This window comes from Leopardus geoffroyi, chromosome A1, assembly GCF_018350155.1.
Source record: "Leopardus geoffroyi isolate Oge1 chromosome A1, O.geoffroyi_Oge1_pat1.0, whole genome shotgun sequence".
Lineage (NCBI taxonomy): Eukaryota > Metazoa > Chordata > Mammalia > Carnivora > Felidae > Leopardus > Leopardus geoffroyi.
The window spans coordinates 10,347,117-10,368,064 of NC_059326.1; the positions used below are offsets into that span (position 1 = coordinate 10,347,117).

Genomic DNA, 20,948 nt, shown 5'->3' on the forward strand with positions numbered 1-20,948 from the left:
GCCATGCTCAGCAGTATATTACCTAATGAAACTCCCACAACCCTGTGCTGCAGGTCTTGTAATTACCATTCCTGTTTTACAGATGAGAAACTGAGGCCTGAGCTAGTAAGTGGTGGGGGCAGAATTCAAACACAGAACCGGCTTCCGGCCGAGTCCACTGATGGGCACATCCTGATCAGTTCATTTATTCAAAAGACCAAGGGGGTGGCGGTTGGTGGTGACCAGGTACAGGATGCCATTTGACTTCCCTTTCTTCCGAAAAGATTCGATAGATGTGAAGGATTTTGAGGAGGTTTTATCGTCTTTTCATGAAGGATTTATAAACTAGGCATTACGGGCGTGGATTGCAAGTGTTCTAACGTATAGTGACTTAGCAAATAAAACCTGTGTCAAAGGGTAACTTGGATTTGTCTTTTCCCGACTAGGGTAGGAGCTGTCTGTGGGGTAGATGCATTAGTAACAAATCTCTTTCCTACCTGAATAGCAATTCAGTTGACTTCTAACACTTTGACAGTGAACCCATTTTGACTGATACTGATAGTGTAAGAAATGTGTGGCAGCAGAGATACTAAAACGAACCATGTGTTTCTTCCTAGGAAGAGCTGAGGCTTTTCAGGAGGGGAAACTGGAGACAGAATTCTAAATGTCCTGTCAGTTCGTTCATTGAGTCTAATTTTCTTTCTCAGAGGGGAAATTGCTCAAGACCGTTTTGGATCCATTCAGCTCACTTAATTCGACCGTTCTTGGAGGTTTTCTTCTTACAGTTTACAAATTGAGCCATTCAAAATGGTTACTCGTGTCCGATCTGTTGTTTTCAGCCAGTTGGAGCTGCGGTGTTTAATAGCAAATGGAAAGATGTGTCATTTTGGTCGATTTTCTTTGGTTTCACAAAGAGATGTGGTGGGATGTCCAGTAGGTTTCCAGCGTTAAGTTATTCGTTCGGGAAATACTGAGTTCAGGGTTTTTTTGTTTTGTTTTGTTTTTTAATCTTTCGGTTTATTGTTAAAGGTGACTCTTGTCATGAGTGTCGTGGTGCTTTCACCTGGTGCGTGTTTTTTTTTTTTTTTCAATATATGAAGTTTATTGTCAAATTGGTGTCCATACAACAGCCAATGCTCATCCCAAAAGGTGCCCTCCTCAATGCCCATCACCCACTTTCCCCTCTCCCCACCCCCCATCAACCCTCAGTTTGTTCTCAGTGTTTAAGAGTCTCTTATGGTTTGCCTCCTTCCCTCTCTATAACTTTTTCCCCCCCTTCCCCTCCCCCCTAGTCTTCTGTTGAGTTTCTCAGGATCCACATAGGAGTGAAAACATATGGTATCTGTCTTTCTCTGCCTGACTTATTTCACTTAGCGTAACACTCTCCAGTTCCATCTACGTTGCTACAAAGGGCCATATTTCATTCTTTCTCATTGCCACGTAGTACTCCATTGTGTATATAAACCACGATTTTTTTATCCATTCATCAGTTGATGGACATTTAGGCTCTTTCCACAATTTGGCTATTGTTGAGAGTGCTGCTATAAACATTGGGGTACAAGGGCCCCTATGCATCAGCACTCCTGTATCCCTTGGGTCAATTCCTAGCAGTGCTATTGCTGGGTCATAGGGTAGGTCTATTTTTAATTTTTTGAGGAAGCTCCACACTGTTTTCCAGAGTGGCTTCCTGGTGCATGTTTCTTGAGGAAACATCTCTGGAGGAAGACAGGGTGTGCATCATCACGTGGGTGTAAGAAATGAACGTTGGAAAGAACTCAGAAGACCGACCTGGGTTTTCATCCTGGTTCTGTGGCTCTGTTGTCTCCTTTCTAAAAGGGGAGCGTTGGATTGGATCATCGCTGATGCTCTCTGTTTTAAAAAGTTATGGTAGGGGCATGGGTGGCTCAGTCGGTTAAGCGCCCGACTCTTGGTTTCAGTTCAGGTCCCGTTCTCACGGTTCGTGTGATCGAGCCCCGAGTTGGGCTCAGCACTGACAGCGTGGGGCCTGCTTGGAATTCTCTCTCTCTCCTCCTTTCTCTGTCCCTCCCTTGCTTTCTGTCTCTCTCAAAAGTAAATAAACATTAAAAATTGTGGCAAAATACATCTAACGTAAAATTTACGATCCTAACCATTTCTAAGTGTACAGCTGAGTATCGTGAAGTATATTCATAGTGTCTGTGCAAACGCCCTTCAGGTCTCTTTTCACCTCACGAAACTGAAACCATCCCCATTAAACAGCTCTCTGTTCTCATCCCCCGGCCCCTGGCAACCACCCTTCTACTTTCCGTTTCCGTGAATCGGACTACGCCGGAAGTGGAATCGTACAGTACTTGGCTTTTTTGTGTCTGGCTTATGTCACGTAGCATGATGTCCTCAAGGCACATTGGTGTTGTAGCATGTGACGGAACTCCCTTCTTTTCTGAAGTTGGATAATATTCCGTGGTGCGTCTACGCCATATTTTCTTTACCCACTCCAGTGCTACTTTCAGATCGAAACTTTCGAATTTTCGGTGATCCTCATCTGCCAGCCAAAGCTGTGGAGCAGGCATTGTGGCCGAGGGGTGGGCAGCAGGTTAAGGGTGAAAGCCGGGTAGCATGTCTGGTTCTCAGGCGGGTGCTGCTTCTCCAGGGGCGGGCTGTTGTCCTGGCCAACGGTGGCATTGAGAGCGTGTGGAAGATGCAGTGAGTCTATACCTGCTGGCTTATGATAACCCGGCTTTGGTTCAGCACAGGTAGAGAAATGGCTTAAGTGTTCCAGCACTTTTTAGGGCTTTTTCCCCCCAAAACGTCTGTATTTTATCAAGATTAAGTGATGTGTCACTGGATCCCGAGGAATAACAAATGAGTCCATAATAACTATGGGGTTCTTCTCCACTCAGTGGTATTTCTATTCTTGAGACAAAGATCATTTCAGGAAATGCTGCCAAAGGTAGACACTCTCCTGTGTTTTGCTCTCTCTCCTCCCTGTCTCTTGTCATGGTCCCTTCGGCGTTTTGAGAGGATACATCTCTGTGTGGCTGTATCTTGGCTTTTAAAGTGTTCCCAGTTTTGTTGGCAAAGGCTTACGTTTCTCGTTGCAGTCTGTGAAGAAAATTGAAGGATGTCTGCCGCTGTCCAATTGTTATAATTATAGCAAATGGCAGTCGAAAGCAGAAAAGGGCAATTAGAGAGAAAATTCCTTCCTGTCTGCTGGAGAAGACAAGGAAAATGGCAGATTTAGCTGCTTACGCTTTGCACTTTGTCAGAGAAATATTTTTTTTAATGTTTATTTGAGAGAGAGAGAGAGAGAGAGAGAGAGAGAGTGTGTGTGTGTGTGTGTGTGTTGGGGGAGCAGGGGAGGGGCAGAGAGAGTGGGAGAAAGAATCCCAAGCATGCTCCCCGCTGTCAGCGCGGAGCCTGATGTGGGGCTCCGTTTCATGAGCCATGAGATCATGACCTGAGCTGAAATCAAGAGTCCGACACTTAACCGACTGAGCCACCCAGGAGCCCCATCAGAGAAATCTTTCAGGAACCCCTCCCCTGATCTACCCGGGATCAGGAACAGGTATTTCTTTGCTCACGTCCAGATTTCTATGTCCAGAGCTCTGCTCTAAGAAGCCCCTTCCGTGCTCCTGAAGTCTCATGAACCAAAGGCTGAGTGCCCCCTGGGGCCTTGCTTAGGCCCCCAGTGCTGCTCCTCAGGTGGGAGAGAACATGGCGGTGATGTTCTGGATGACAGTACGTCTGAGCCCACGAGATGATAAATACCATAATTAGTGGAGGTCCTCTTCATGGGAAACACACACTGGCGGCATTGATACGGTCTCTGTTTGGTTTGCCATGCTTTTGAGTTTACGGGGTTTTAAGTGAACTCTCCCAAGACCAGTGGGAACCAGTTAAGTGTTAGCTCCATTTTACACAGGAGGCAAGAGCCCCAGTGACTTGCCCAAAATCACGTAGAAAAGGGGTAGCCCCGTAGGAGGCTCCCACCAGGATGCAGAAGTACGTCGTTGCTGTTCCCTCCCTCCTAAGTTTTCGTCTGTTTCATTAAGGAGCATTGTCAAGCTCTCGTCGTCCGCGTCATCCCCAAATGTTGCTGCGTGCCGTTCATATGTATTTGGTGTTTTGCTAGCTATGGTATACGACGAGACTTACCTGACTTACCTTCTTCTCTTTTGTCTAAAATACAGAATTTGGAGAAAGGTGGTATCTCAAGGAAGAGTGACGTAGGTAAGTAATGATTTTTTTTTTTTTTAACTTATGAGTATGTGCCCAGGTACGTTTCTTATAAATTATATTTCAGTGAAGTGAATTTCTCCTTCTGATTTTATTTATGAGGTGAAGATTGCTGTGCAAATGTTCTGGTCTCTCCCGAAGACACGGGGAGAACACTTTTCAGATTGACATAGTGGCTCGTGATTTGTATTGGAAACGACAGCTCGTATGTTAGATTTGATGTCCTTGGCCACCATTTGGTGAGTTTCCAGTGAGGGCAGACGGCTATGCGTGGTGGCGGCTGTGGGGGCCGCGGAGGTGAGCAGGGCGCGGTGTCTGATGTGAGAGGCCCGCTGACCTCGGCCTGGAGCCAGAGTCACTTGTTGACGTGCAGGCACTGTTTCCCCTACAGGTTAGCTTGCCAATCACTTCTGTCAAACCCATCCCGAGAACCCTGGCGCAGAAGCAGCGACCTGTGACTTTGTGGACACCCCTGCACTTCCATCCCGGCCCGTGTTCACCCTATTTTGTCCTCCCTTTCAGGATATTGTAAGCATCTTCAAAAATGTAACCACGACATCAGTTTCTCCTTCTTCTTCTTCTTCTCCCCCCCCCCCCTCCTCCTCCTCCTCCTCCTCCTTCTTCTTCTTCAGCTGTGAGAAATATGCCTCAGTGTGAGAGCATAGGACTGATGTCTGAATGTTGGATCTCTTCCCAAAGGGTGTGAACTTTGTTGACGTCAGTCATCCCAGGGTAGGCCATGGAGACCTACAAGGTGGGCCTTGGACAGGAGGGGAAGGGTACACTTTCCTCTCTAGGCCTGCCTTGTGTGGGGCTGGGCTCTGCAGGGTCTAGATGGCAGGAGAGGCTCCCCGGGTGGAAGGGGCAGGATGGCCTGTACTGGGGCCCGGGCATGCAGGGGACCACGGGGGCATGGGTCGGAGACTTCAGCTCCGAGACTGCATATTTAAGGAGCGACATCGGGTCATTGCCTTTTCTTCTTTGTATTACGACACCCTGTATGGCTCAGCCACTCCTCCCCACGTGGAGATGTTCTGTCAGCTGTCAACCCTTGTGGGTTGGGCATTGGTTTATTCTATGGGAGCTGATAGGGCTCCTTATAGAAAATGGTTATTAAATGAACTAATGATGCTAGTCTGGAACATGGGCTTGAAAGTGCCAAGGGGAAGTTGCCTGGATAAGTAAGTCAACATCCTTGCTATGACAAGTGGTCAAATGTAGTGATACGTACCTTGGTATCAGCATGTCCGAACAAGACCCAGGAGGCTTATTTGCCCACAGGGTTAACATGGGTCTGCAGGCCCCGGGTGGGGGGCCTACAAAAGCAGCCCTCCCAGAAGGATCAGAGTCGCAGCAGACTCCCAGGGCCTCCTCCCAGGGCAAGGAGGCCTGCTTTCTGTTTGGGCTCACTGCCTCGTCAGTAGATTCATGGGCGAACGTCATTCTCACCAAGTAAAACACAATTGGAGTGGCTCTGCACGTGTGTGTGTGTGTGTGCGCGCGCGCGTGAGTGCGTATTTAAGGTCTCTAGTGCTTTCGCTTGTATCCGAAGAACCCCACGCTATTTCCTGTCACCATGAAATCCGTGTTTCTAGATGACGTCTGACCAGGAAAGACTGCGCTTAGTAGAGCGGTTGGCACGTGATAGGTGCTCAGCAGCTGAAGAATAGAGAACCTTTGTTTGCTTTTTCTTCGAAGAATGATGGTTTCTCCCTCAGGGATCTTCTCTGACCACCTCCTTGGTTCTGTCACCTTTCCTTAATGCTCTGCAGCTCACCCTTGGTCTCAGAACCGCAATGGTCCTTTCCTAGCCTTGACTGACTTCCTTTTCTTCCTTTCTAGACCACTATGCCCCTCATTATTGTCAGGCACTGAGTGGACAACCCATTTCTTGTACCTTCCTGGAGGAGAGCAAGGGCAATCCGTCTTGAGTTGTGACGGCGTTTGCTGATGGCAGTGACTTCAGAGAGGTTCAAGGGAAGTGATAAGGAACTAGCAGGATTGTCTTATTTAGCTCCACTGACTGGGCAGTGGGAGCTCAGGAGTCGGAGAGCGGGGGCAGCACAGGCAGAGAAGACCGCGGCCAAGGTGGGCCCTGGGGTCTGGACTCAGCCAGAATGTGACCCAGTTTGGGGGGCTTAGGATCTCGGTCAGCAAAACATTTCTTGCAGCTGCTGTAAAGAACATCAGTAAATTAAGTGTACAAGTGATTTTCAGCACCTAACTGTGCTAGCCTGTTTGTTTGTTTGTTTGTTTGTTTTTCCTGGAATGGAGGTGGGGCTGAATGGCATGTCATTGATTTTCTGTCATTCATTATTAACAGGGCTTTAGGAACTGGGTTGGGTAGACCCTTACTTTTTTGTCTCCTCACTAGTAACTGCCCCATATGCATCCGACTTCCTAGCCATACCTGTTACTGTGTTCAGGGCCATAATTCCCCTTGCTGTCCCCAACCTTCACTGTTCCCTCTGTCGGGAAGGTCCTCCCATTCCTTCTTGGGGCATCCCCAGGACACAGTGTCCCTGTCCCTTCTGGGAAGGCCCCACTCTCTGGGATCCCGGATGGCTCTGTGGCCCTTCCCCAGTTTGAAAGCTGTTAATCTCTAGCTCCACCCTCTTAGTGTGGCACTTGAGATCTGGCTGAGCCAGCCTCCCTCTCTAGACCCAGCTTCCCTCTCTAACTTTATCGTGGACTGTTCCCTTCATCTTTTTCTCAGAAATGCTTGACAGATTCACCTACTCCTGATGCTGCAGAGATAAGGCGGGCCGTGGGCCCTGTGATAACCCCACTTCCTTCTCTGCCACTGGTCTGCTACCCTCTGTGTCCGAGTCTGTGGAAAATTGCTGCGTTTTATTTATTTTAAATTTAAAAACATTTTTAAAAATCATTTTCTTATTTTGAGAAAGAGTGCAAGTGGGGGTGGGAGGGGGGGAGGGAGGGAGAGAGAGAGAGAGAGAGTGTGAATGAGAGAGAGGGAGAGGGAGAATCCCAAGCAGTTTCCACACGGTCAGTGCACAGAGCCTGACACGGGGCTTGAACCCGTGAAACCGTCAGATCATGACTTGAGCTGAAGTTGGATGATTAACCGACTGAGCCACCCAGGTGCTCTGAAAATTGCTGCATTTTTTTTTCCAAAGTTTATTTATTTTTTGGGGGACAGAGAGAGACAGAGCATGAACGGAGGAGGGGCAGAGAGAGAGGGAGACACAGAATTGGAAACAGGCTCCAGGCTCTGAGCCATCAGCCCAGAGCCCGACGCGGGGCTCGAACTCACGGACCACGAGATCGTGACCTGGCTGAAGTCGGACGCTTAACCGACTGCGCCACCCAGGCGCCCCTGAAAATTGCTGCATTTTAAAGGGAACTCAGGAAGGGCCCCTTTCCAGGAGCTCTGCTTGCACGTGCCCCCCCTCTGTGCTCCCTCAGTTTTGCACTTGGCTCCGTATTGGAATGGCTGCCTTCTGCCTTCTGCGCTAGACTCAGGCCCTGATGTGATGGGACTGTGTTTGCTCACCTCTGTGTGCCAGAGCCTCGCACTCAGTACAGGCTTCGAGATGTTTGCTGGGTGAGTGCACCTAGCGTGCGTGATCAAGGCATGCGCCAAAGGAAGGTGATGATTTCTTAGATGCAGAAAAAACAAATACAGCTCGTAGCACACGACTCGGGCATAAGCAGAGGGGAATAACTCACTTTTTTTCTTCTTGCAAAGCCTCTTCTCCACATGGAGGAACTGTTGTCTTTTGTGGGAACCGTGGGAGTTTTGCTGATCTGGTAGAAGAAATGGCAGGAGTTGGTTACTGCAGGATTAACGTTTTGGCAGATGGATTTGCTCTTTTAAAACCTCTGTTATGAATTATTGTGAACATACAGGAAGCTACAAAGAGTTAATACAATGATATCCAGGTGGTTACCGCCTAGTTTAAGGAATAAAATACTCCTAACACAGCTGAAGCTTTTTTACTATTATCTTGATATGGTGTTTATAGCATTCTCATGTAATCTTTTATATTTTTACATCATACATGATATATATGCATCTATATAGTATATATCCATCTTCTATATATTTGTGTGTATCTTTTCACAAACCATTGATTTATATGGTTGTGCCTTTGTGTTTTTTTTTTTTTTTTCAGTCTATACGACTCATCTATAATATCCATCTGGATCGATGCAGTTTTTATTGCTGTATAGTATTCTAATTTGTGTATCTTGTTAGCGGGTTTTGAGTTGCCTCAAATTTTTTCCTTTTACACCGTCCTGCTATGAGCTCTCCTGTCCTGTATCCTTGTTTTTACACATATGCAAGTTTCTCAAGGATGATTAGTAGGAGTGGAGTTTCTGGGTCATTGGGAATGTGCATCTTCAGCCCTATTAAATTTTGCAAAAATCATTCTCTGAAGTTTATTCCATTTTTAACAAAAGCAAGTCTTTATCACCCCTTTTTTGATATGTCACTTACATGAATGTTTCAGATGTAGTAGATTGAAAATTACATTTCAGTTGAAATATAAGACACCCGTTTAAGGCTTATCTGTGTGTCCTATTTATAGAGCCAAGAAGCTGATTTGAAATAGAGGTAGGTATGTGGAATGTTCATATGTATATAAATTCCTAAAGTAAAAGAATTAGGTCATATTCAGTAGGTTGTTGAGCATTTCCTTTTAAATTTTTTATTGAGTCTTAACCAAAGAGCATTTTGGCTTATTTTTAGGATCTAGATGGCTCATTGTGGAGCTATTTGTTGTATGAATATCGGAGTGAGTGAATAAATGAGTGGAACTAAAGAACTGAACAGAAGAGCAATAAAATATAATGGAATAAAATTAAAACCAGATTATGTCCCTGAGTCAAGCTGTTAAAGGGAGAGGCACATGGCGGGGGTCAGGTCACCACGTTCGTTGCTGTAAACCTGGCTGGAGGCAGCAGTTTACGTGAAGTCTGCCTTCTGCCAACACACAATGGCCGTTTCTATGTGTTGCTTTATTGTAAGCTCAGAACCTCACGTGCTTCTCCGCCGTGGGGAACGAGCAACCCTCTTCACTGGCAAGACCTCCGATAGTCGTCCCCGGTCAGGTGGGCCTAGCGTGCGAGGTTTCCTACTTTGCTAGCCGTTGCAAGAAAGTCGGCCGCCCTGAGGTGAGTCTCTAGACGGCTGGCAAATATTTCCAGTGTTGTTGGAGACGGACTTTTATGCCACGCTTCTTGCTAACGCCCTGCTGCTGTGGAATTGTGGCTGTTTTCCTGGAGATAACACTTCATTCGGCCTAGGTGCCTCGTGAAGCAGGGTAGAGATTGTTGAGGTATTTATTTGCAAGCTCTTGTGAGCTCATGGGACAGAAGCAGCCACTGGTGAATGTCACCTTGAAGAGTCATCCAGAATATTCTTGAGGTAGTGCGTACGTCTGCGAGGGCTGCTGAATCGAGGTACCGCCAGTTGTGTGGCTTAAACAGCAGAAATCTGCCTCACAGTTTCGAAGCGTAGAAGTCTCCGATCAAGGGGCGGGCAGGGGTTGCTTTGTTCTGAGGAACTTTCTCCTCGGCTTGTAGATGGCTGTCTTCTCCCTGTGGCTTTGTATCATCTTCCTTCCGTGCGTCTGTGTCCACATTTCCTCTTTTCACCAAATAGGATCAGGTGAGCACCTCCACTAACGACCTCACTTTACCTCGATTACCTTTGTGAAGAGCTGGGTCCAAATAAGGTCACATTCTGAGGTCCTGGGCATCAGGACTCCAGCGTACGCAGTTTGGGAGACACGCTTCAACCCATAACAGCAACAGTACAATGGAGGATAATGTGGAAGTTTTTGGAAGGCTCATGGTAGGCAAGATTCTCAGCTGCTGGGGAGGCTAGTGTTCTAGACATTCTCATACTTTCTCACGTTCATAGTCATTCTTTGGACAGATGCAGGTGCGGACTCACGGTTTGTTACCACGGGTTTGATCTAGGACAGCGAACTCATTTACCTGCTCACTTCTTTTTTTTTTTTTTTTTAACCTGCTCACTTCTAAGGGAGGATGTTTCAGAGATCAGTGTAAAAAGAGATTTTGCCACTGTGATTACATTTAAATCGATTCCCCCCCCCAAGAGTTTATAGCCTGAAGGCTTGCCTTGTTTTTAAGTTTATTTCAGTTGCTGAAAAATAAATACCTGAAAAAAAAATTTTTTTTTTTCCTTTGGTTCTAGATTTAAAAGGAATTGTATTTGTCATCCAGAGTCAAAGTAATTCTTTTCATGCAAAGAGAGCAGAACAGTTAAAACAAAGCATCTTAAAGCAAGCGGCAAATCTTACACAGGTAGGTAGTGATGGCTGGGATGTCTGCTCCTTCTTTGTTGATACATTTGTGTTTTCCAAAGTACTCCATCTATAGAGAATTAGTTTCGTTCAGATGAAAATAACTCGTCTGACTTGTTTTGCCTATTTAATATTGACTGGTGTTTAAAATGCTCTAGTTAATTCCGAATGCTCCAAGCATCATCTTCTAAATTTTTCTGATTTTGTTAAATTTAAGAGACTTAGGTAATTGTGTAGGACTGTTGTGGTTTTGCCATAAAGTATGAGAAAAAGAAGTGGAAGGAGTAACATTTTAAAAGCAGGGCTTAAAATAGAGATAATTAATGTTCAAAATTTTAGTACCAGGTTCTAAGGCAATTTTCATGTTGAAGTAACATTTTCATTAACCTTAGTGTGATGTTTCCTCCGTGAGTCTCTTAATCTCTTTTTTTAATTGGATATCATTAATTGAGCCTTTGAGTTGATTTGTAATGTAATATCCAAGAAGGATTAAGAAGAGAAAGATCGACCCATGCAGGTACATTTTAATAATATTTAAAATAGGCATGAACTGAATCTAAAGCTGTTACGAGTAATGCTGGCAGGTTGAGTAAAGGAAGACCTACCTTCTCTTCCCACAGAGGTGCTTTCTTCTTTAGCCGAGCAAAAAAAAAAAAAAAAGAAAAAAAATTCCTCCAAGCCTACTCGCCACACTGCATTACCATGGCCTTCAAGACAGAAGTGCTTGTCTGTAGATAAATGCCATCCCTCGGCTCTCTCAGCATCGCTTTGACGGGAAATGTGCTTTCTTTCTGTTGATGGGTGCTGGGATAAATAAAGGATTGGAAATATCAATGGAAAAATTAGCAGCCTTAATGGGATTCAAGGCAGAGACGCTGCTGAGAATAAGGTTTAGTTGTGCTTAATCTTTAAATGCTTTACATATACAATTCATCCAACCTCCCAGCATCCTCGTGAGGACGGGTCCTTCGTTTCCCTACTTGGAGCATTGTACCTTCTCGAGGGAGACAAAGACTTACGTGCCAAAAGCAGATTTTTTTTTTTTTTTTTTTTGGTAACTGGCTCTAGGAGCAGCTTGATGCGTTTAAAATTCTTCCTTGTCTGGAAACCCAACTTTTGGAGATTTTCTTCTACTAAACCTTGTCTGATTTCATCAGAGAGGCAGACGTCTGGCAACCTCGACTGGTCTTCCGTTCGCTCTGGTAAAGGCAGAGTGGAGCTGCTAAGCCAAGGCCGTGGCGGGGAGGATGGGGAATCGGTAGCCTGAATAATCCCTCACTTGGGTCCAGGCAGGCGTTAATGGAATTTTGCTCAGTCGGGCCTTGGCAGTTACCCCAAATCGTAGAAGCAGTGATGACATCAGGACAGAGTTATGTGTAGCTTACTCATATATGAATTAAGAGCATGTGTATCCCTACGTGCCCGTAGGTGTCCTTGCTCTCAGAAATACCTTCCCTCTTACAGAGGCAGAGTCATGTGGTTTAGATTCTGTGTCTCCCCCTTTTACTCCCGGTGATGCGGCTTTTGCTTCCTCCGTCGCACCTTAAACCTAGAGGGCAGGTCAACATAGGGCAGTTGAATCGAATCCAGAGGAAATTGAACAAATTAAGATTAAAACTTACTTTAGGTAGATTATGTTATCCATTTGAACATTTTTTGTTAATTCTTAAATTGATAATGGTCAAACCCCCTCTCCTATTAACTAGAATAGCTATTTGACCTCTCCCAGTGAAACTAGAGTGTAGGGAAATGAGTAAAGAAATGGAGTCTGAGTTGGGGCGAGGGAAATGTGATCTCATGGGTGAGCGAGTCTTTGAGGGACCATGTGGAAAAGAAGAAGGAAATTCACTGGACTGCTTTAACACAGACAACATGGCCATGACTTCAGGAAGGTGGAGATGCACTTCCCCTCACGAATGGTTGAGTTAGTGGGTGGGCTGGGGGTGGGCAGCTCAGCTCCAGATTCCTTCTGTTTTCTTATTTTCCCATGGGGCTGGGGTGTCTTGTCCTCCCTGGCATGGTTGGAACTGATTTACCCCCACTGCATTCACATTCCAGGGTGTGGAGGACAACCAGTTTCCTTTTAGGGATGTGACCTTGAAGTTGTACACATCATTTCCCCTGCATACCATTGTCCAGAACATAATCCCATGGCACACTGAGGCTGGAAAGGGTAATATCTAGTTGGTGGCCTTTGGGTCCACTCAAAACTCAAGGAGCTCTAATCACTAAAAGGAAGAAGAGACAAAGTGACATCTCCGCTAAAGTCAGGATTTTGTTTACACATCAAGGACTCGCATTCCAGCATCGTGCCTACAGCTGGCAGTACTCCGTCCTACGCTTAAAAGTTGTAAGAGCCCAGAGCCCGTGTTGAGTGTTCTTTCCACAGCATGATAAAAACAGGTAAATGAAAAATGAGGTACTAGTGTGGTTAAGGAGGGGGAGAGGGAGCCGGGAGGCTTTCTCTGTCGACAGCCAGGTCAAGGCAGCAGCGTGTCGTGCAGGAGGTGGGCAGTGTGGGTGCCAACCTGGAAAGTCAGGTAGGGACCTGACCACAGAGGAGCTGTGTGTCCTGTTAAGGACCCAGACCTTTCTCAGGACCTCTCAGGATGCCCTCTGAGCATTTGAGAAGTGTTTCTTAGAGATCCAAGACATGGCAGTACACGCAGGAGGAGCCCGCAGTCACTGTTACTGAAAGCACCCCCTGGGCGAACATGACTGGCAGGGAGAGCCATTAGGCTCAACCCGTTGGGTCTGCGTTTAAAGCCGTCACTCTGGTGGTTGTGAGGAAGGCAGCTGAGCAGACCCAAGACCGGGGCAAGGAGCCTAATCTAAGGTCCTTGGACCCATCCAAGCTAACGTGGCCCGAAATGGGGGTGTAGACCGCTGCTGGTGCTTTGTCACAGGCAGTTTGGGAAGTGCCGGGCCGGGGGTGAGGAGTGGAGCTGGTGGGAGTGGGGGCAGTAGGGGGTGATTTGAAGCCACACCCGGGGAGTTTGGGCGAAGGCCTCAGGAGGCGTCAGGACCAGTGCCCCGCTAGGTCTGGTGTGGAGGGACGGGGCTACCATCTGAGGTGGAGGATGGGATTGGCAGGTTTGCAGGGTGCAGATGACTTCCGGTTGCTATAGATGAAGTCTCAGGTGGAGGTGTCAGCTGCCCGAGCCTGGATTTTGTTCGCTTTAAACTCAGGAGAAACCTTTGAACCGAAGGTGGTGGAGTTGGAATCGGGAACGCACCCAGGTAGTAGCTGAAAGCCTGAAGTTGCTGCTTTCAGGGGAGCAGTGGAGCCTGGGAAAAACCAGGATCTGGGGGCCTGGCAGAGTGGGAGCAGTTTCTGGGGAGACAGAAGGAGTGCGTGAAACACAGAGAAGGTGCGTTGTCTGATGTCAGGGAACCTGAAGGAATAGCCTTTCAAACAGCGATCAATACTACCCTGTTCCCAAGACAGAGCTTGTAAGAGAGGGTCTCAAAATGTCCATTTCACTGGGTTCGTCTTGTGCGCCTGTCCTGCCTGCGCACTTACCTCGAGGGAGGCATCCACACCCAGAGTGCTTTGCCGTCGCAGACGCTGTTGTTATTGTTATTCTTCATTGTGGTAAGAAAAAAAAAATAACATAAAATTTGCCCGCGAACGTTTTTAAGTACTGTAAAGTACATTCACGTTGTGTAACCAACTTCCAGAACTTTTGTCTTTCCAACGGAAACTTCATACCCGCTAAACAGCAATTGTACATTTCCTTTTCCCTCACCTCTTGGCAACCACCTACTTCCGCTTTGTCTCTGTGAATCTGACTGCTCTATGTACCTCATATAAGTGGCATCTTACAGTATTTGTCTTTTTTTTTTTTTTTTTACTGGCTTATTGTACTTGGTGTGGTAATGTTGTCAAGAGGGTCATCCATGTCGTAGCCTGTGACAGGGCCTCCTCCCTTTTAAGTTGCAGGCTCCACGCTCGGTGCGGAGCCCGACTTGGGGCTTGACCTCACGACTGTGAGATCACGAACTGAGCCAAAATCAGGAGTCAGGTGCTCGACCGACTGAGCCACACACCCCCCCCCCCCCCCCCCCCGGTGCCCCTGCCTCCTTTGTAAGGCGGAATATTATTATTGTTACTTTGACAGCCTCTCCTCCGTGTCTTCTCTGGTAACCTTGGTCTACCATGATGGCTGTTTTCATCCACGGGCACTACTTTCTGGGGTGCTCTTTTGGTATTCCGCATGGGCTCCCCCGCAGTGCCCTTTCTCCTCTGGGGCATCTGTCCTGCCTTCAGAATCTGGAGGGAGGCAAGACCTCTGTACCTCTTCTTGTCTCCCCCTGTGGCACCTAGCGAAATGCCACACACCGACAGTGTTAGGAACGGTTATTTTCACGGATACGTTTTTCTCAGCTTTTAAGGCTTAGAAAGCAGTTCCATTTCACGGAAGCATATACCTCTTCTAGCACTTTAATTTATGCTTGTGTTTTCAGTTTGCTTATGCTTAATTTTTATTGTCCTTTACGTTTACAATTTGCAGTTTTAGACATGTTTAGTAGGTGCCTTCGACTGCCACTAGGTGGCAATGTTGGTTTTACGTTTAAAGACCCGTAATTAAGCAACATCATTAAGCAAACCCTTCTTTTCCAGCATTTAATTTCTGTGATAATAAATGGAGTCTAGACTAAAGCAATAAAGAAGCTTCCCTTTAATTGTAAGATAGTCTATTTTTCTTATTCTGAAACTCTTTCCTAGGATGGAAGTCAGCTACGAATACTGAGGTAGTTTTGACAAAACTTTTAACACTTGGATTTAGTTTGCTGCTAAGATCCAGCCTTTTCGTAGTTGAAATGGCCAGAAAGATTTTAGAGTCTGCAACTGGACCTGATACTGGTTCATTTTTTTCTCCTTATAAGGTTTTTTTTTTTTTTTTTTTTTTTTTTTTTTTTTTATGCCACGTATGTGATTAAAAGCTGAATTTTAAAGATCCAAAGACTTGTTGACAGCTAACATAGGGTCTACAGACAATACTTGGGGCAATGGCGAGCTTGCCTGATCTAGAACTACACGAACACCAAGCAATAGGTTAAATTCAGAGAACTGAATGTCGAGATGCACAAAACACGGGGGGTGGGGCAAAGCCCCTTTAAGAGGCAGGTATGGTTCCCTGCTTAAAATTGAGCTGGGACTTGTTCTTCGAAATTGACATATTCTTGAGAAAGAATTGACAGCTAATTCATCAGCCATGGAAGGGGAGAAAAGGAGAGTCTAAGGCAGAGGTTGTCAGGACCTCCCCAGCACTGTGATGGGGAGCTTGCTCGCTCCTTCGTGGAGGGGTCAGTCTCACGGTTTGGCAGGCGTGCGCCGTACCTCTAACCGAACAGCATGTCTGGGGCCCTCGTGTCACTTGGGATCTGGACCGTGCAGTGTTCAGGTTCCCCAGAGATTTGCCCACCATGAGCATTCACAAAAGTTGCTTGCCGAGGGAGGGATCAACAGTAAGTTTTATCATTTGAATATTTATCTGATAGCCCAAAATATCTATTCCTCCCACACGACCAGATGTCTAGAACTGCTGTTTATCCATTACTCTTGTCAGGTTGCACTTGACTACAAAATCTGCCAAAAATTAAGGTGCAAAAATTTAATGGTTTCTGTGATTATGCATCTGCTTCTAGCTGTTCTCTTTGCTTTGGCAAGTCATTACCTGCCCCTGTTTTGCCTCAAGGGGCTAAAATGAGGTCTTATTAAAAACACAAACATTTTTCATTCATCTAAATGTGAATATAAAACCAGGAGCCTAAACTAACTTTCCGCCTGAAACTTAGTGCTGTACCGGGGGTTGCGGCTAAAATAATTCGAGTCGTCGTGGGTTATCATTCCCGTCTCCAGTGTTGACGCTTACGATGCAGCTTATCATGGCTCTGTGGTTTATAGTTATGTGTTTCTCCTAATCGCTGAGACTGCAGACTTCACCAAGTGCTCGTCTCTGAGCAGAGTGCCGTTCTTGATTGCCGTGGAGTGAAGGGTTCGAAAAGGTACGCTAGCTCTTTGCGGCACTTACGAGGTAGATGGTACTGTTTCGTGGTAGAAACGACTGTATCATTAAGTAGGTAAGAGAAGTCCAAGATAAGCATTTAAAAATATCTGACAACTATTAATTGGACATCTGTGGTTGTATTGGGTACTTACGAATGTAACAGGACATCTCTAGACAATACGCAGGGCCCTTTAGAACGATGGTGCCCGTTTGAGGCCATCAAAGCCGTAGAGCAGTATGTAAAAAGCACACGTTAATATAGTTTTCCTTGTACACGTGAAGCCTGAGAGGACAAAGATGGAAGGTGTGTCAACTCATGTGAGAGTGAAGGGGAAAGTGAGCCGGAGGGATGTCAGTTCAGAGCATGGAAGCTGGCACTGGAAGACAAAGACAACTTGTCAGGAAGGCTTACTTTTAGTATTATTATTATTTTTTTTTTTTAATTTTTTTTTCAACGTTTATTTATTTTTGGGACAGAGAGAGACAGAGCATGAATGGGGGAGGGGCAGAGAGAGAGGGAGACACAGAATCGGAAACAGGCTGCAGGCTCTGAGCCATCAGCCCAGAGCCTGACGCGGGGCTCGAACTCACGGACTGCGAGATCGTGACCTGGCTGAAGTCGGACGCTTAACCGACTGCGCCACCCAGGCGCCCCAGTATTATTATTTTTAAAGTGTATTTATTTTGAGAGAGAGAGAGAGAGAGAGGGAAAAAAAAAGCGTGAGTGGGGGAGGGGCAGAGAGAGAGGGAGAAAGAGAGACTCTGAAGCAGGCTCCTCACTGTCAGCCCAGAGCCCGATGTGAGGCTCCCTCCCCCCGCACCACGAGATCATGACCTGAGCCAACGTGGGACGCTTTGCCCGCTGAGCCTCGGCTGGCGCCCCAGGAAGGCTTACTTTTAAGATGCCAGGTGGCAGCTGGGATTTTTGGAGCAGTTTGGGTGATGCGTAAAGATGTGTTCACAGGGAGATGTGTAGCGAGATTGGAAATAAAGTCAGTGAGATGGGGGATGTGGTTGAATAGGGGGTTCCTAAATGCAGATCTGTAGATATGAGGGTACAGACTTTGAAGAAGTCTATTTTCTTTCCTTAGATTTTTTCGTTTCCTCCCTGCATTACAGATGGAAGGATAAAGTGAAGTTACCCAAAGATTGGCTCTTTAAAGAGGTGCACAGTCAAAAAGCCACGTGGAGGGGAGGCTGACAGAAACCCGTACGGAGAGTCTGTGCAACAGTCTGTTAATCAGGAAGTTAATTAATCAGGAAATCTCTTAATCAGGAAACGAAACCAGTATTTCCTGTTAAATGCCTACTATGTGCATAGCATCTGTGTTGTGTGTGTGTTATGATTTGACGTCTGTTTTTTGAACCTAAGAAACTTCCTTTTTGAATGGACATTTGTGTGAAAATACTTGTGTGTGTGTGTGTGCACGTGCGCACACACACACACACACACACGCACACATTTGTTACTTGAAGTGGGAACATATCCTAGCCTCTGATGAAGACACTCTGGGAGTATCTTGTGTTTATGTTTTGGTGGAGAGGCGGTCCTCTGAAAGTCGTCTTTTCCCTTCTGGGACCTGGGACCCAGGAAACCCAGGGGATCCTGGACCATGATCATTTTTACAGTAGCTTCAGAAGCCTTAGGTGTTAACACTTGCCTAACGTTACAGAAACCAGTATTGTTCTCCGAAGGAATTTTCAAAATAAGATTAGATTGGAAACAATAAAGGACAGAATACAAAGCATCATCGTGGTGTTTTTAGTAGGTTCTAGTAAAACGAAGATGCAGACACTGCTTTAAAGACTGTCAAGTGTGAGCTCAGCCACACATAGCACAGGACAAGGGTCGTGCTTGGTTGGGGAACCACTTTGAGTGGGGAGTGGGGAAGTCAGCCCCTGTAGGGGTGAGTGCAGGAGACAGGGGAGTCCCGAGTTCTCGCTGAGACAAATATGGGCAGAAGTACAGATACATTATTTTTCTCTTTTTAAGGCAACCTGCAAATACAGAAAAGAAAGTTCAGAGGTGGGACACGCTTATGAGTTTTTTTCTGGGGGTGGGGTGGGGGAATGTTGAAGCTGTATACGTTACATTTGGCAGATGCTGGGTTATATTTTCTGCTTTGGGACAAATGGAGCCGAAGCAGCTGCTTAGAAACCTCTCTGCTCTCCCCACCCCCAACTAAATAGCTTTCGAAAAGAACAGACCCTTCTAATTTTATTGCCTTCTTTTACCGTACAAACTTTATTTAAAACCTGGATGAATCTCAACCTGAATGAATACATGATATCTTTTCCTTGTTCGTGGAAAGTTTTTAAGTCACTATTTTCTTTTTTTTTTTAATAATTTTTTTTAATGTTTATTTCCGAAGGAGAGAGAGACAGAGCGTGAGTGGAGGAGGGGCAGAGAGAGAGAGACAGACAGACAGAATCTGAAGCAGGCTCCAGGCTCTGCGCTGTCAGCACAGAGTCTGACGCGGGGCTCGAACCCACAAACTGTGAGATCATGACCTGAGCCGAAGTCGGACGCTCAACCGACTGAGCCACCTAGGTGCCCCTGTAGGTCACTATTTTCTTGAGGAGAGTTAGTCTCTTTGGTTCATTAGTTTAGAAAAACCTCATTTCCGTGAGGTAAGGCAGGAAAGCCAGAGCAAAACCTCTCATAGATCAGTGTGAGGAAGTTTGAGTACAACGGTTTTGCGTTTTCTGCTTTTAGAAATGTTTTTATTGCCCAGGAGACAGCATGAGGCCCTTTGTTGAAAGGCTAGCTTTGGGAGTGTCACTGGCTACCACTAAAGTTCTCTTTTGAGGAGAGAGCAGTTGGTTGCTTAATTACCTACTAAAGGTTCATTTCTTGTACTAACTGATAGGTGGTAAGACATCACATTAATTATTAAACTGGAGACTTCATGACGTTGCCGTCGAGTAAGAATTTATTCATCTGTTCATTTACTGAATCCTCATTGAAAACTTACTTTAAGCCGGGACCTGGGCAAGACGCCCCAGGAGAAAATAGGACAGTGAGACTCACATTGCCTCAGGGGCAGTTCCTGAGCAGCCATGAATTCATCGCACTGTGGAGGAGGCCATGTTGGGAGCATCTGTCTCCTTTTGGCTGCGTAGCATCTGAACCCCTTCCCTGTCTTGGAGAACACTGTCCCGTGTGCATCCGGTGGGAGCTGGGGGCTTGGCCCAGCAAGAACGTCAGAGGCCAGATGCTGGCTCTCCCCAGCTCAGGGGAGGGCAGCCCGTGATGGAGTGTGGCCAGGCAGATGTGGCCACGTGGGACTGAGTCTGGAGCCAGGGGCCCACAGTCGGTGAGTTTTAGAGCTCACTGACTTGGTAGTGACGTTGGTACACAGTGGCTAGAGCTGTACGGTGGGGACCAAGTTAAGGGCCAGCACCTGCAAGTGTGCAGAGAAGGGAAGTGCTGCTTGGGGACGGGGTGCTAGAGGGGGGCGATGCCGAGCAGGGTGGCCTCTTGTGGGTGAGTCGGTGTAGACGGCAGGCCTGTGCCCCCCCCCCCCCACCTCCCGGAGGCTCATTCTAGTAGGGGAGACACTGCATGTGGCCCTGTGAAGCAGCAACGGTACCACACTCCCAGAACACCGGCAAGGAGGCCCCCCCGGCCCTGCCTGGAAATGTCAGCGAAGGCTTTGTTGTCGAGGCATTTGAACTGAGCCTCCAACAAACAGTGAAGAGTTTGCTAGACTCCTGCCTGCAGCAACGGGGGGGACCCCCGTTGAGGGCGGCCGGTAATCGTGGGTCTCACCGGGTATCCGGGAAAGAGGGAATAAAAGGAAAAGGGAGCCCCTCTGGGAGCTAACACGTGAGTTAGAGAGGTAGGGTTGCAGGGACTGGTGAGATCTCCAATGCGTGGGGCCGGGGTCTGGGTACCGGATGGAGACAAGAGTTGGGCAGCGCAGCAGTGAGCACAGCCAACTTTCCCTGAGCACACTCTCTCTCTCTCAAAATAAATAAATAAACTTAAAGAAAAAGAACAGTGCTTGGCACATAGTAGTTGTGCAACAAATGTTGTAAAGTCGATGCTTATATTAATAACCGTCATGTGCACAGCACGTGCCAAATGTGTGGCATGTATTAACTTCCTTGGTACCCAGGACCCTGGCTGTCCCCACACGAACGATGAGATAACAGAGTCACAGACAGGGCAAGCAAGTTGCTCAGGGTTGCACGTCTCAGAGGAGCCAGAGCAAGAACTCTGATGCAAGTACCTTGGCTCTAGAAATCAGGTCCTTAAATACTCAGCTGTACTGCCTTTCGTGAATGAATGATTAGTTAACACAGATTTATTTGAGCTATAAAAATGTATTTAGTAATGTACTTCAAAGTAAAGAGTTAATAAAAATAAATTTTATAAATAACGAGGTAATATTTTTCTCTTGTGAGGAAAAGATAGCGATTAAGACAGGTACCTGGAAAA

The 20,948-nt window shown here is 46.6% G+C and overlaps 1 protein-coding gene across 3 annotated transcripts in view; it reads left to right on the forward strand.

The window, feature by feature from the left end:
- B3GLCT (beta 3-glucosyltransferase) overlaps positions 1-20,948 on the forward strand; it is a 121,464-nt gene that overhangs the window by 21,542 nt on the left and 78,974 nt on the right. The window contains exons 3-5 of one of the 3 annotated variants that reach the window (XM_045471393.1): positions 4,149-4,188; positions 4,297-4,433; positions 10,382-10,491. Coding sequence is in view for 1 of the 3 variants with exons in the window: in XM_045471313.1 (XP_045327269.1) it covers positions 4,149-4,188; positions 10,382-10,491 (150 nt within the window). In the remaining 2 variants the exon portion in view is untranslated. The remainder of the gene's footprint in view (positions 1-4,148; positions 4,189-4,296; positions 4,434-10,381; positions 10,492-20,948) is intronic. The other 2 variants (XM_045471313.1, XM_045471467.1) reach the window with 2 other exon arrangements.